The 15,553-nt window shown below is 31.5% G+C and overlaps 1 protein-coding gene across 2 annotated transcripts; it reads left to right on the top strand.

The window, feature by feature from the left end:
- The first annotated feature begins 92 nt into the window (after window positions 1–92).
- On the top strand, window positions 93–10,775 carry Arp2 (Actin-related protein 2). Of its 2 annotated transcripts, XM_068768464.1 has the most exons (12): window positions 93–224; window positions 299–409; window positions 1,398–1,412; window positions 3,100–3,171; window positions 3,879–4,022; window positions 4,623–4,725; window positions 5,444–5,550; window positions 6,362–6,511; window positions 7,745–7,870; window positions 8,538–8,690; window positions 9,084–9,212; window positions 9,558–10,775. In XM_068768464.1, exons 1-12 carry the CDS (start codon window positions 177–179, stop codon window positions 9,597–9,599), a joined length of 1,200 nt encoding a protein of 399 aa, XP_068624565.1. In that variant the 5' UTR covers window positions 93–176; the 3' UTR covers window positions 9,600–10,775. The 2 variants fall into 2 exon arrangements, with proteins under 2 accessions (XP_068624565.1, XP_068624566.1); XM_068768465.1 differs by lacking the exon at window positions 1,398–1,412.
- Window positions 10,776–15,553: the final 4,778 nt, after the last annotated feature.

Here is a 15,553-nt window from a genome sequence, read left to right as displayed (position 1 = left end):
CTTACTGTTAATAAAATAAGTACAATTATTGTTTAAAAATTTTATTAAAAGATTTGTCATAATTTTAATCAACTGTCAGTTCATAAACCCAAATTTGTTGGCTGTTCGAAGTTGAGTTAAATTAAATTCTTATTCAAATAAATATTAATATTAGTAATTTAAGTTAAATATCTAATATGGACGACCAAGGAAGAAAAGTTATTGTTTGCGACAATGGCACCGGGGTGAGTTCATAATGTCCTGACTATGCTCTTCCGATAAGCGAGTGTAACTTTATTGAAAAACAATTTAATTTCAGTTTGTAAAGTGCGGATATGCTGGCAGCAATTTTCCTGCTTTTATTTTCCCGTCGATGGTTGGGCGGCCTATCATTCGCGCGGAAAACAAGATAGGAGAAATTGATGTTAAGGTATGGGTAATACGTTTGTTAAAACGCCGGAACCGAAGCGTTCATCGTGAATCATTCAGTCCAATTCACACATTCCGATTTATTGCTATTTAAAAATATACATATATATATATATATATATATATATATATATATATATATATATATATATATATATATATACGTAAATAGCAATATATATGTGTAGTATTTATATGTATGTATATACATAATGAAGTCAAAATACGTGAATTAAGTTTAATTTAAAATAAATATTGGTAGGATAATTCTTATGGATAGTGAATTACAAAAGTACTCTTAAATTTCTCACGGTAAATGATAGGATTATCTCTCCATTGGGGTGGTCTATATTTCTACAGTGAGAATAGCACAAGAAAGAATAAAATGGCTTTGTAAAATTGTGTTGATTATATCCTATAAATATCTCAAAAATTCCTGCTTTCACTAGTTAAAATTCAAAATATCTTTATTCAAATACTACACTACATGTAATGTCAAAATATTCAATTAATTTAACATTATATGTAGTGAGCTACCACCAGCTTGGAATGATAATCTGTTGAGAAGAGCAGGTTAGAATCTCAACAGTTGCTCTTTTTAAATGAAATTAACAATTTTTGATTTTTCATTATAATATCGATCATGTGATTGAGTCAACAAACAAGCTCCATAGATTTTGATCAAAAAACTCATGCTATAATAAGATTTTTTCATAATATTCTAATTTTAGATTTAAAACTGAAAAGGAGGGTCTGTGATATTTTGTGAAACTATGGCTATATGTATATATATATATACACATATATATATATATATATATATATATATATATATAAGTATATATTTATATGTATGTATATAAAGTTATTGTGTATCAGCTGATTTGCTCAACCCTCATTATTTTGATTTTATATAACCCTATTATTAGTGTCCATTAAAAAAATTTAAACAAATTTTTACTTTTTATAATTTGTTAAATATTTTTCAGGATTTATGTATCGGAGTAAGTAATGATATTATTCAGCATGCACTACACAGATGTAATAAGAATGTTACTGTTGTACTGCTATATCTTAATCCAAAATTAACCATAAAACTATTTTGTATCTCATGACTTGATGAGTGTTTTTAAATCAGTAATCGTATTGTTTTTGTCTGGAAGTTATTAACTTTTACCATTAACAGTACATATTAATGTTTTAGTACAATTTGTAGGGGTTTCTATTAATTAAATAACTATTTAAGTATAATATATTTAATTTATTGTGTTTACTTGTTTTGTTATTGGTAAGTGTGTTTGTCTGTCAGCATTTAGAATGTTCCTGATTTATTAGAGCGCTAAGGAGATTTACCCTGAATCTATTTTTTAAAGAGTGAATAACTATCTTTAAGCCAAGCGTATACCATCAAAGACTTCATCATTGATTAACATAATGGCAAAATAGAGTTTATATGCCTATAGCCAATAATAAAAAAACCTATTTATAGTAATTAAGCTGTGACTTCCTCAAGAGCCTTGGGGATGATTTATTAGTTATTTCACATGGTTTATCACAGTACTAATGTCATAGGTTGTTTTGGATATTCCATGTAGTGGCTGTGAGTAAGGGCAGAGTCCTTTGGAGAGGATATCAGTTTGGAATGTCATTTGAAACATGTTTATTATTCCAATATGTGGATATATGAAATGCCAGGGGTCCTCTGGTCTGTTACAGCTGTCAAAATATTTATACTAAAATCTGAGATGAGTTGGTAACATAATAAATTAGTTTGAAACATATATCCAGTCATAGTCCATAATAAAATACAATACACAAATACAAACATGCACAGTGTATTATAAAACATAATGTTTTCCTGTAAGATAGGTAGTTATAGTTTCAAAGGCTGAAACTACATAAGTTTAATAGGGTTGATTAAAAAATTTAATTAGAAAGATTAATAATCCAATGACTTAATGATATATGATCATTAACTAATCAAACTATTAATAATCTATCTACATATTTATTTGTACCATTAATAATAGAACTCTAGGAAAATTTAGTAATCATTGTTCAAAAAAGTTAGACAAGAATATTTGTCTGTGTTTTGCTCATTCCAAATGAGTAGCAAGTTATAGAAATATTTAACTTCAGAAAATCATCTGTATTGAATTAGTAAAACATTTTCCTGTTACATATAACTGTATAATATATATTTAAACATATTAAAACAATATTTTAACAGGATAGGCTGTCATAATATTATAAAAAGGTTTAGTAACATCACATCATTTATAGATGTGATCTTGGCATTCTTCTCGCAAGTATATATTTAAATTAATATAACATTTCATGCTTGCCAGAAGTTCGTCCCTGAGATTGTACAGGTAATGAGTTGTAATATGCCACAGTAATTAGCTTACATATTATTTTGCAAAGCTATTATCACGGGGGCAATTATAGAGACAGGATTTTTTAGGAATCCTTATTTATGGCATGAGGACCTAACACCATTAAAAAGTTTTCTAGCTTAAATTTAGGATTTAGCTGTTGAAATATATTTTATTAATAATTTTATTTTGTTCATGTAGCATCTATATGATAGATTTGTTTTGTGTTTTGTTTTACAGCCTGTATTGTTTATACTAATTATTAATATTTGATAATCATTCATTGGGGGTATTATACAGTTTGATATTTTTACAGGATTTGATGGTAGGGGATGAAGCATCGCAATTAAGGTCAATGCTTGAAGTGAGCTACCCAATGGAGAATGGGGTAAGAATGACACTATGCTGTTTATTTTTTTTTAATAAAATGTCTGGTGTTTTTAAATAATAATATAATATATAAAGATATGTGTATGGCTTTTCAAGTGCAGATAATATAATTGTAACAGTAAAAATATTACCAATAACTGCTGAAGTGCAATGTATATTGGTAGGATTACAATTGTGAAAAATTAATAAAATGTCTCTTTTGAAGCCTTTTTTTAAACATGATGAAAATTAAATTTCGTTAATGTTTGTAAATTAATGTTGTGTATAAGTCGTAGAAAATGTCAACTTGTGTCTTAATTTTTTGAATAACTTAGGTTATAATTAATAAACATTTTTTTTTGGATTATTACTCATGAAGCATTGATACTCTTTGATGCAGTAAAAGAATTCTATAGTATAAGAATTTTTTATTAATTCTTGTATTACAGAAGTAGTTAAAAAATATCAGCATCATAGCATTGTGCACATATTGTTTGTGATATTTTGATTGCCAAAAAAAGTATTTTTAATTATGTACATATTATACAACTTAGTAGAATCTTCTGTATGTGGTGCTTGTTTTACTTAGTCAAATGTTTCTTAATCACTCTGTATCTACAAATATCTTTTTAAATCAAAGTAGTTTCAGATGTAAGAAGTATGATATGTTTTTTAAGAAATATAATATATCTATGTATGTTTACAACTTATTGTTTCTGTTCACAGGTGGTCCGTAATTGGGAAGACATGTGTCATGTGTGGGACTACACCTTTGGACCAAGCAAGATGAATATAGACCCACGGGAGACAAAGATTCTTCTTACTGAGCCACCCATGAACCCAACTAAGAACAGAGAGAAGATGATTGAGGTTTTAGTTCTTTGTTATTAACAACAATTGTATATTTAATTTCAATGATAATGTTATGCTGAAATAGTATTGTCATTTTATCCTCAACATCATTTTAGCTGTAGGTCATTATAGCCATCTACTGGACACGGGCCTTTTTCATCAATATTACAGGTTGAAAGCGGCCCGCATCTAATGCCTTCCAACAACCTTAACAAGCTCGTCTATCCACCTTGTGGGTGGACGTCTTATACTCCACTTTTGATCTGTGGTGAAACCTTTAGAGTCTTAAGCCTCCAGCAGCTGTCGGTTTTGGCTATTAATCTATGTATACTTTCACCTATAGCTTTCCACCTATGGTTAAGAAGGCATTCATAAAACTTGTGAAGTGAGTGGACAACAGTATAATTATGTATACATTTTAGAACTATAAGGTTTGAGATCTGAAATTTTATAGAAATAGTCCTTCTGCTGAGTAGATGACGGCTAAAAATTCTACATAGGAGGTTTATAGAGTGTTCAAGGCAAAGCAGGTGGAGGACAGCTATTACATAATATATAACAAGTCCAGATTAGATATACAAAAACTTTTATGTATTTAAGAATTATTTATATGTGCAGGTCATGTTCGAGAAGTATGGTTTTGACAGTGCATACATTGCTATACAGGCTGTGTTGACTTTGTATGCCCAAGGCTTGATCTCCGGTGTGGTTGTGGATTCTGGTGAGTTTTACACGTTACTCAACAGTCTTTACCCTTTGGCAGTTACATAAGGATAATAAAATTACCAAGTGCTCAATGTCAGTGCAATGGAAAAAGTTAATAAAGACATGCAGTTTTATAATTGTTTTATAATTATAACTCACTGAAAGGGATTTTGTTTCTTTTTTAAGCTTCAACTGTACATTTAGTTTAGGCCTTGTTAATTTCTCTCTACTTTCTCCCCTCATGGGCCGTAGCGATCCAGTTGCTGCCCGCTACCTTTATAATATCTCCATGGCCTTACCCTTTGTACTGTGCTCTCCGTACTACCAAGCTTGCTCTTGAATTTTTTTTTTTCTAACATTTTCGCTCGTTCTCTTAAATCTCGTCCTAGGAGAGATTTTGTTTTGGTTCTTATTCATTTGTCTATCAACCCCTTAGAGTGACACACACCCATGGGTTCTGCCATGTAATTGTTGGTTAAAAATAGTGTATATAGTATTTCTCTCAATGTTTAAAATATTTATAACAATGAGCTTGTTTATAATTTAGTGAAACTTCTTTATGTTTGACAAGCACCTTTGAAACGTCATAACATTGATATAAAATGTAAATTTATACATAGTGTTATTTATTCCAATTTTTGGAATGTTGATTTCATTTATGAAAGAACATAAGACAATATCATGTCGGACTATTGTTAAATATAAACTGCTTAATACTATATATTTTTGTTCAGGTGACGGTGTGACACATATCTGCCCGGTGTACGAGGAGTTCGCACTGCCGCATTTAACGAGACGCTTGGACATTGCGGGAAGAGATATAACGAGATATCTTATCAAGGTGAGTTATGTTTGAAGGCCTTTTTTATAGTTTAAATCACCAATTGTTTGTAACTTTCTTGTAGGGAATTCTGACGTGAAATTCCTTCTACTGCGGAGACAATTAAAGGGTAATGTTGGACTTCTACTAACTTAAAACTGAGTGATTTAAGAACGCAGAGATTCATCACCTGCCTATACTGCGATTGTCGGACCCTGATTCCTAATTCAGAATTATAAAGCTCTGGATTTCTGATTCAAACACGTCGAAAAGATTAGACCATAGCCTTGTCCGTGGCTCATTGAGATCAATATTTCAGTCATATGTTGTCTGCTGCTGGTTGTTGGCTTACTCCATAGATTTCTTATAGGACCGATTAGAAATCTGCACCCTTGTTGAGATATAAATCCTTCATTAGTTTATTTAAATGTCTGTTCTGTTCTAATCCTTTTACAATTGGCAATGAAATCGAGTTAAGTAAATGTTGAAATTAAAAATTTTATTGTTCATTGCAACTAGATATTTGTAACTTGACATGGTTTGTTCGAGATTGTATTCATTAACAACTTCATCATCATCACAGCCGATAGACGTTCATCAATTCGCCACGATGGAAGGTCTTGCGCTGCTTACATCCAGCGACTTCCCGCTACCGGTCCACCTATTGAGGGACTTGGCCACGCCTCGTTTACCAGCTTGAGGTCGCCATTCCATAACCTATTCGCCCCAATGGCCATCGGCTGCACGAACGAGCAATACCTCGAGCTACGTCGCCGATTTTAGTTCTTCTTTTCATTTATAATGTTATTTTTAAACTTTTTGTTGTCTCCAGTTACTGTTGCTCCGAGGCTACGCTTTCAACCACTCAGCGGACTTCGAGACAGTCCGCATGATGAAGGAGAAGCTGTGCTATATCGGATATAATATTGAACAAGAGCAGCGTCTCGCGTGGGAAACCACTGTCCTTGTTGAACCTTATGTCGTAAGTAATAAATCATATTCTTCAATGTCTAGACCTAGGATAGGTAACTATGTCTTAAATAACTTATATGATAATAACAGGGCTTCTCTGCTTTTGAGCACTATAGTTCAACACATTGAGTACTAATTGTTTAAGGAGCTGTGCTAAGAAGACCTATCAAGCCATTAAGCCTTACATTTTAAGATGAACATAATAGTTTAGTACTGCACAGGATTTTGTATAAATACATTTAAAAAACCCTTAAGTTAAACGGTTTTTTGATTCTCATATTGTGGTGGTTGTGGAAAAATATGTACCTAGTCCGCTAAATTAGAACGGCGTCCATCTTGAATTTTAAATTTTGACATAATCATCGTGTTTTACTAGTGTAGCCCTTTCATTTGATACCCATATTGAGGGGGTTAAGAAAAATGTGTAATCCGCCATTTTGTATCGGCGGCCATCTTAGATTTATAATATTATTGATTTTATTATATTATATTGTCATCTAAATTAAACGTGTGTACCAAATTTCAGATCAATCTGACAATGGGGAGGTGCTTAAATTTCAATTTCTATTTTTGACCCGAATAAATAAACAAATTCCGTACGGGTCGAACTAAATAAAACCGTTTAATTATAAAATCATGAAAACCACATTTTATATCTTAACATGAGACCCTATTTGCTTCTTCTCCGTTAATAACAGCCAATTGAATGGATATTGGAAAAAACAATCACTAAATAATCGATTTTTTTCTCGTTAAAAGTAATTGATTTGAGAAACGACTGTTAATATAAAAATCTATTATTTTGTCACATCCCTGGGTTAGTCGTGTATCTTGTTTTAACTTTTAATAAAATAATCTTATTGTTTAATTAAAGTAATCTATTAATATAAAAATTGATTATTTTTTGGAGGGCCAAGAGATTTGACTGATTTGACCTTAAAAACCTGGCTTCTTAGCCTTGGTCAAATCCAATGAAGTGAATAATGTAATATATTGTACCTATGCAATTGGTGAGCTGTGGCTCCTGGGAGGACGTTCAAAGTTAGTCACTGTGTGGAGGTATAAGTGAACATTGTTGAGCTCTTTGCTATCATAGACCAAGTGAAGTTCTAAATGCCACCAGGGAAGCATTTTGTTCTTGAAAAAAAATATTGGTTTCGCAATCTATAACTGTCCCTTTGTATATCTATATAAAATTACGTCCGCATTTTAAAATAGTTTCATATATAAATATTTGTCACAGCTTCCGGATGGGCGCGTGATAAAGGTGGGCGGAGAGAGATTCGAGGCACCCGAGGCTCTATTTCAACCGCACCTGATCAACGTCGAGGGTCAGGGTATCGCAGAGCTGGTGTTTAACACCATTCAGGTAATGTTTTAATGTTAATATTTAGAACAAAATAAAATAAGTTTCAAGGTAACTACTCTTACTACATAATACTTTTAACTTATTGTTATTAAAGATTTTATGTGGTGAAAATGAAACACGAAACTTTTAGTTTATTGTTCCCATAGTGAACATGTATGTCTATAAATATATTATGTATAAAAATATATTACTGCGTCTTCAATTTACATGTTAGTCATTACTTATTCAACCTAAAAGCATCATTGTCATTTTAGCAATAGTACTGCTGAACATAGGTCTCCTCAATAAATTTACACCTTAACAAGATGGGACGAGGGTATATACAAGATATGCATGCTATAGACTAGAAGTTTGTATATATAGCGTCTTCCTACAACTATGTCCACCTTGTGAGCAGACAAGGCCTTTTCTGCGTGGTTTTTTTTTAAACTTTTAGGCCTTAACGGCCATTGGTTCTATGTGCTAGATGATTTGTTAAATGTAATATCATCATAATGTCTTTTTTTGTGCAAATAAGACATTGGAGCTGGAAACTTCTTGAGTGGCAACGTTCAGATGCGGGCAACGAAAGATTGGTCATCGTACCAATTTTGGAGAGAGGCATCTTCCTTGCAGTGGGCGTCTACGGGCTGAAGTGATGATGATGTTTAAAACATTGATTTTGCAGGCTGCCGATATAGACATGCGTAATGAGCTATACAAGCATATCGTGCTTTCGGGCGGTTCCACCATGTACCCGGGGCTGCCCTCCCGCCTCGAGCGCGAGATCAAGCAGCTCTACCTGGAGCGTGTGCTGAGGAACGACTGCGACAAACTAGCTGTGAGTTCTTTAAAGCTTACTTCCTTTTTTACTGAAAAAAAGTTTTATCAATGAAGTTTAAGAGAGTAAATTAACTGAGGTAGTATTTTTAAACAAGAATGTTCCGTATCTGACAGTTTTGTCAAATGGAAAATAACTATTTAAAAAAAAAAAACAAAAGAGTCAGTATAGTTATATTTGCACATGTTTTAATTTATAAGGTATCTTAGAACACGATCATGTCGGCAAGTATGTAAAAAAAGTACTTGGACTGTATCTCTTATCACAAACACTGTCATTGTTATGGTAATAGTTGTGTCTCCTAATGTGTTAACGCACACATAGCGAAGAAGTTCAAAATGAATTGAATCTATATATGGTAAAGTGAACTGAATGTGCTTGCTTGTTAAACAGAAATTTAAGATCCGCATCGAAGATCCGCCACGGCGTAAGGACATGGTGTTCATCGGTGGCGCAGTCCTGGCGGAAGTCTGCAAGAACAGGGACAATTTCTGGCTCTCTAGAGCGGAATATCAGGAACAGGTAATATAAACCTTATTACTGTGTCATTTAGGTCATTATATAGATATACAAATTTTTATATTTATGTATTTAATTAGTAATTCATATGTCTTCCCAATATATACTCTGAATGATTCTCGAGAGACATGTGTGTTAATATTTAATTTTTATTTACAAATAAAAATTTTATAGGATGTATTGTTGTGAAGTTTTTTCTTGTTTCTTCTCCACAAGTATAACACCTTGTGACGCAGAATAGAGTCAAAAATAAAATAGATTTAAAAAAAGTCAATCAGTAAGAATTCTGTAAAAAGTTCTAATTTTGAATAAATGAATTTTATCTTTATCTTTAATATTTTCTTTCAGGGTATATCATGCCTGAGGAAGCTGGGCCCAAGAGCAAGCTAATGCGTTAAGAGCAATAACGATTGTGTATTATAACTCACATCTAGTTTCATTGATTCCGAAAGATGTCAACTTCTATAGATAAAAAAACTTGAAATTATTATAGTTAATATCTAGTTGTACACAGTAAATCATCCTCATTACTTTTTTATCATTATGTAATGCATTATTGTGTAATGATATATTTTGATTTTATCTATAAATGTTCATTTTAAAAGATTTTTGGCCAACTATGTTCATATATTTTACTGTAATTAATAATTATCTCACAATATGTGAGTATATATTGCTCCTTAAACTATGTTTATAGCCTATTATGTTTAGTAATCATTTATATTTAGAATATCATACTCGGTAACATGTTGAGCACAAAAATAAGTCTCAGAATTTTAAACCATTGTTTTTTTGTTGAAAAAGACCCAAAATAATCAAATTAGGGCTAATAATGTTTTTTTTTTTAATTTGCTTATATAATATTAAATATTTGATGTATTTTTGAATAACGATGGATTTAAAATTTAATAAAATTTAGAATTTCCAATATGATATCAGCAAGTATTTTTAAACATGACATTAGTAATTATTAATTATTATTCAACAGTTTGTTACAGTCAGTATTGAAATGATGTCGGAACAACATTGGAAGGATTACTAGCGCCATCTATATGCTCCATGCAAAGTTACAACGATAAATATTGCATATCGACCTTTAGAAAGAGACAATCGGCTAATTTCGGCATTGTAGAGCGTTATCTCTGTCGCACGAAATACGACTGACAAAACGTCACATAGGGAGTGTGGGATAAAAATAGTGCTCTACGAAGTCGAAAATAGCCGGTTGTCTCTTTAAAAAGGTAAATGTGCAATATTTATTGCCGGGTACTGTATATATATGCAATTATTGGATTATAGAAGAAAATTCTCTGGGATTCATGTTATCATATTACAATTACGTCAGCTATGTATATATACGTACATATATATACAAAGCTACATTATATAAAAATGTTTTTCAAATTCTATGATGCTACATCGAATCCCAGATGTTATGTTAATCCATGAATACTTTGTGATTTTTATCAAATATAATTTGTATTCTTTTGAACACTACAAGCAATGTACTTCGTATCTAAGACTGTATAGCATTTATAAGTTGCAATTGCATGAAAAGTGCTGGAATCTGGAATGATTTGTACTAAATAAAAAAATAAAAAATTGCTTTGGTTTTATTTTGAAGACCTAATATTTCAACAACAATATTTTCAAAATTTCATGTAGATAAAAAAAGGTAAAAATATCTTCATATAGTGCTACCGAGACCTTTATACTGCGCCGTAGAAAATCGTGGCAAAGTGGGGACTGACAGAACGGAGCTGCTGTTACGTTACCCACCCCCTCCACCATCTCGCCACGCTCATACCTAAGGCGCGGTACACCGGTTTCGGTAGCACTATAATAATGTGATTAAATTTTCAATGCAATAATTTAGGATGTATTCAAAGCATACATATCGTAGACACCTTTTTAAGGTTTAGGTAAGTTATTAACTATCCTGAGTTATTAAAAATCTATGGGTATAGGCATATGTCTACCGTCAAGCGTCCCACGGCTGGTATTATGATAATGATAAGACCTTTCCTCTTGCCTTAATGAAATGAAAAAAAAAAAACTTAATTGTCTGGCACGTTGAGTTTTGCATTTGGCAATGCAGCTATATAAAGTGATCACTCTGAAACTATTGGAATGTAACAGACCAATAATTCTGGCAATACAAAGTCTACAAGAACAGTTAGTTAACAATAATTAATACAATAATTGTAATTTGAATTTCGAAAAAGCTTTTTCTTACTATATTATCATCACGCAGTTTATTATTTCTGAAGACCTTGATTTTTAGTTAGGCCATACCGTACATTAATTGAGAGAAAAAAGAATTAAGAAAGGGACTAATATATAGATACTTCAGCTATGCAGCAGTAGTCGTGCAATGAAGTGCACCGCCCGCCAGCTCGCTGATAAATACGCGTGCAGCACCTTATTGCAAGGCTACTGATGTATAGCGGAAGTAGCTATACATCAGTAGTCCCTTTCTTAGTTAGGATGGACTTCCGCAAGGTAACGCCTGAATCTATTAGATAAAAGAATTAATTATATGTTCACCACTTAATGGCTTTTACTTTTTCCCATCACCCTGTTTATTGTTCGTTCGTGTTAAGAATGTAATGAAACATTATTGTCCGCAGGTCCAGCTACCAATCCAAAAACAAGGAAAACATACCTAATTAGAAAATGACACTCCGAGGTTGTTTGTACAGGTTGTCAAAGGGAAGGCATCTGTTGCTGAAAATATTATTAATACAATTTTTAATGTATGACATGGAAAGAAGTTACAGTATTTTTAAATTTCAGCATATTAATATTTTCTCATACAAAGTGTACTGAAATGTATTATTACAAAGATAGATAAATTTGTTTACAACAATTTCATATAATAAACTTTAAATCACCCACCTTTGTTCACATTGCAATACTTTTTGGGTTTATTTAATTTGTGGCCTTTAGAAAGTAATCATATATACTGTCAATATTTAATAATAAATAATGCTTAATGCTAAATAAAAAACAAAATATATAGTTATTTCATTTATTTCACGTTGTCTTCAGATTTCTGTCGAACCGACGCGCCATCAACCTGTGTGAAAATAAAAAAAAGAATGTTTGTTATTTTTATTTTTTGATCAAAAACACTAAACGGCAAAGACAAATTGAAAAGACCTTTTTTAATTAAAAATGATTTTTTTGGTTTGCATTATAGAGTTTGTTGGTATAACGTACTAATAACGTTAAATATAAACGCAAACGTTGACGCAGGCAACATACGGAGTCTCCCTTGGCAGATGTAACATTAATTTCAATAAAAATTAAAAATAAAATATGTGCGAATTTTATTTCTAAAAAAATATGTCGTTTAAATGCTGACAATCGCTTTGGGAACACCCTTATAATCTGGTATCTGTGTTCGGCATGACTAACGAACGGTATTTTGTTTAAGTGCTGAGATTGCCACTGGGTTCGTTTGGTAGACTTTACCCATGGCTAAGATAGGACCTGGGCGACTAAGGGATATCTCCAAAACTATTAATTTTTCAAGGAAGAAGCGCCATGGTTTCTTTAGCGGTGTGAGATGCGACACCATTTTGTTGAAACTACGTAAGCGAACTAAAGGCAGAACGTTCTCTTAAAATTGGCATGAAATGATCGTTTTATTTTTGGCAATTACCATGGTTGCGAATGACGATTTGTGATTTCTGATAAAAAAGTAATTCATATTATTAAATACAATTTTCTACAAGTTACATATGTTTATTGAAATATAAGTAAGTGTTGTTCACAGGTCAATGTTAAGTAAATTTCTATCAGTAAACTAATAAATGAACGTAAGTAGAAGTTTTAAATACTTTAATGTTAAATTACTCTTGTTCGCCATAATAGTGAATATTTTTGGTTAAAAAAATTACATTCGTTGCATTTGAAAAACGATTTATTTGTCTTATAACTTAGGGATCAGGTTTGACTCTCTGGTAATATTTTGTAAAAGGATTTGTTTATCTACCATTTAATTCTATTTGGTTTCTTTAAAAGTTAAGCAAATGCCATGAAGACAGAATTTAAATTTGTATATATCGATATCTGATTTTTTCAAATAATATTGTATCTATTTTTTTATATTTGTATCAGTTAAATCCTAGAGGTAAGTAAGTAAGATGAAGAGTAAACAATATTCATAAATTCTCCTAGCTAAATCTTCAAAATAAATTTCATTCAGTATTATATCAAAATAAGATAGTTATTGTATTGAACAATATTTTAAGTTACTCCCAAAACAATTTTAAGTTGGAGAATTCTGTTCTATGAAATTTTGCAATCTTGGCAGTATACCAGTTTTATGGACTTATTGGGCACGTATATACGTATATACTTTCTAATGTCTCATTATATTGTTTGCGACGGTAGCGCTTTATTGATTTAAACTTTTTCTATTGGTTTTAGAAGCTGAAAATATACTTAACGTTACAATCTTAAGTTAGAACACAATATATTGTGCCAAGAGAATACTGAACGTAAAAATATATACAGGCATAAATTAATTAATAATTCTCATGTCAGGAGTTGAATCGAGCCGTAATAATGGCGGCTAAGCCATATATTATATCAAAAGAATACTTACCTCTGGTCTCTGAATAAAATTGTAATATTTATTAAAATTCAATAAATTATATACATATGCGTAAGTACGCTTTTTAAAAGAATACGGGGTTCTAACAAGACGACGTTATCTGCCACACACCTCATACTACAATATTTATTCTGCATTAACGATCAACAGCCATCAATTGGTATTTCGAATGAATAAAAAACTTAAATGATATCATACAAAAACTTTGTTTTATTTAAATTTAGATATTTTTTTTCAAAGTGTATCTAAACCTAAGTCTAAACAAATATTCTGCATAAAACGCTGTTGATTTCTTAACGAAATATTTGCGTTCAAAATTTGCTGTCCTAAAAAAATTGGTGCCCCGGACCTGGGCCGATGTGGCCCTTGGGTATCAAATATCCCTAGTGGCAGTGCTGGATTGATTTAATGTTTTTCTATAGGTTTTAGAAGCAGAAAATATATATATCAAAATAATACTTACTCCCGGTCTCTAAAAAAATTGTAATATTTATTAGAATTAAATCAATTATATACAAAGTTGCCAGCACGCTTTTTGAAATATTTAATATTAAGGAGTTCAAATAGAGCGGCATTCATGTCACAATATATATTTTAAGCATTCACTGGTTATATACCTATGTACAATGGGTACATATATGTGCACTACCGACATATAATCACATGTGTCGTGACATTCTTCGCAGTGGTGCTAGGATTATATTAGTTGCATTAAATTTAAGATAACTTTAAATTACCAAGGTAGATCTTTAAATATTTCATTAGGTATTTGCTCTTTCAAAATTAAGAAATATTATAAGTAGGTGAAAAGAAACTTACAGGTGGTTTGTAAATAAAATTACTAAAGATTTCAAACCAAAGTGCATAAACAGTAAAATTATAAAAGTAAAAATATTCAAAATGGCTTCAAAAGTTTGTCAACCCTCGAGCCGAGCCATGGCTCATTTGAGAGGCTCGAAAATAAATGTTAAACTTGTTTCTTGCTTGCAATTATTGTTCAATGTATAAATAAAATAATAGTGTTCAAAACATCCTTTAGGACGGAGCGCCGCAGGGGCCTAATTGGACATTTTGAATGCACCCTCTTTATTTTCTTTCGCTTCTGATGACAGACTTGAAGGATATGTACATTTTAATAGCGACTACTTTTTTTAATTAAATAAGAGACTTTACTCACCGGCCTCTAAAAAAGTATCAACATTAATTAAAAATTATTGATTTGGTTTCTTAATCATTTTAATTATTTAATATTCTTAATTGACTAACGCAAGAGAGAAATTGTTGTAAAATGGGGTGAATATAATCGTTATGATGGCGGAAAGTTATAAATAATACTACGTTATTTATTTAATTAAGAGAATTAAAAAATTACAAATACAGGTTTAATTTCTTTTAAAGAAAAGCATGCATGTACCTTCTATGGATCAACATCATTAAGCTTTATGACGATTTGGATATATCGAAATCGACTAAAAGTTACTGCCTTCTCTATTGACAAATAGCACATAACGTGGTTTATGTTCATCGTTATGTCATCCGAAAGACATACATATATTGAGAACCTTTCGACTTCAATGGCTGTCTGTTGTACGAGCAATGTACCCCGCCGATTACCACATAAGATGATTAATCCTTCGAGGTACGTTTGTAACCTTGGTTCTTTTGCGGATCGACGCGATGCTCCGAGAATAGCCTTTTCCATTGTTCTCTGGGTGAACTA

The sequence above is a fragment of the Battus philenor genome, unplaced genomic scaffold, assembly GCF_028537555.1.
Source record: "Battus philenor isolate CCGP_79_NKW_IND1 unplaced genomic scaffold, ilBatPhil1.0.hap1 SCAF_25, whole genome shotgun sequence".
In the NCBI taxonomy this organism is placed as follows: domain Eukaryota; kingdom Metazoa; phylum Arthropoda; class Insecta; order Lepidoptera; family Papilionidae; genus Battus; species Battus philenor.
This window is presented reverse-complemented; position numbering and strand designations above follow the sequence as displayed.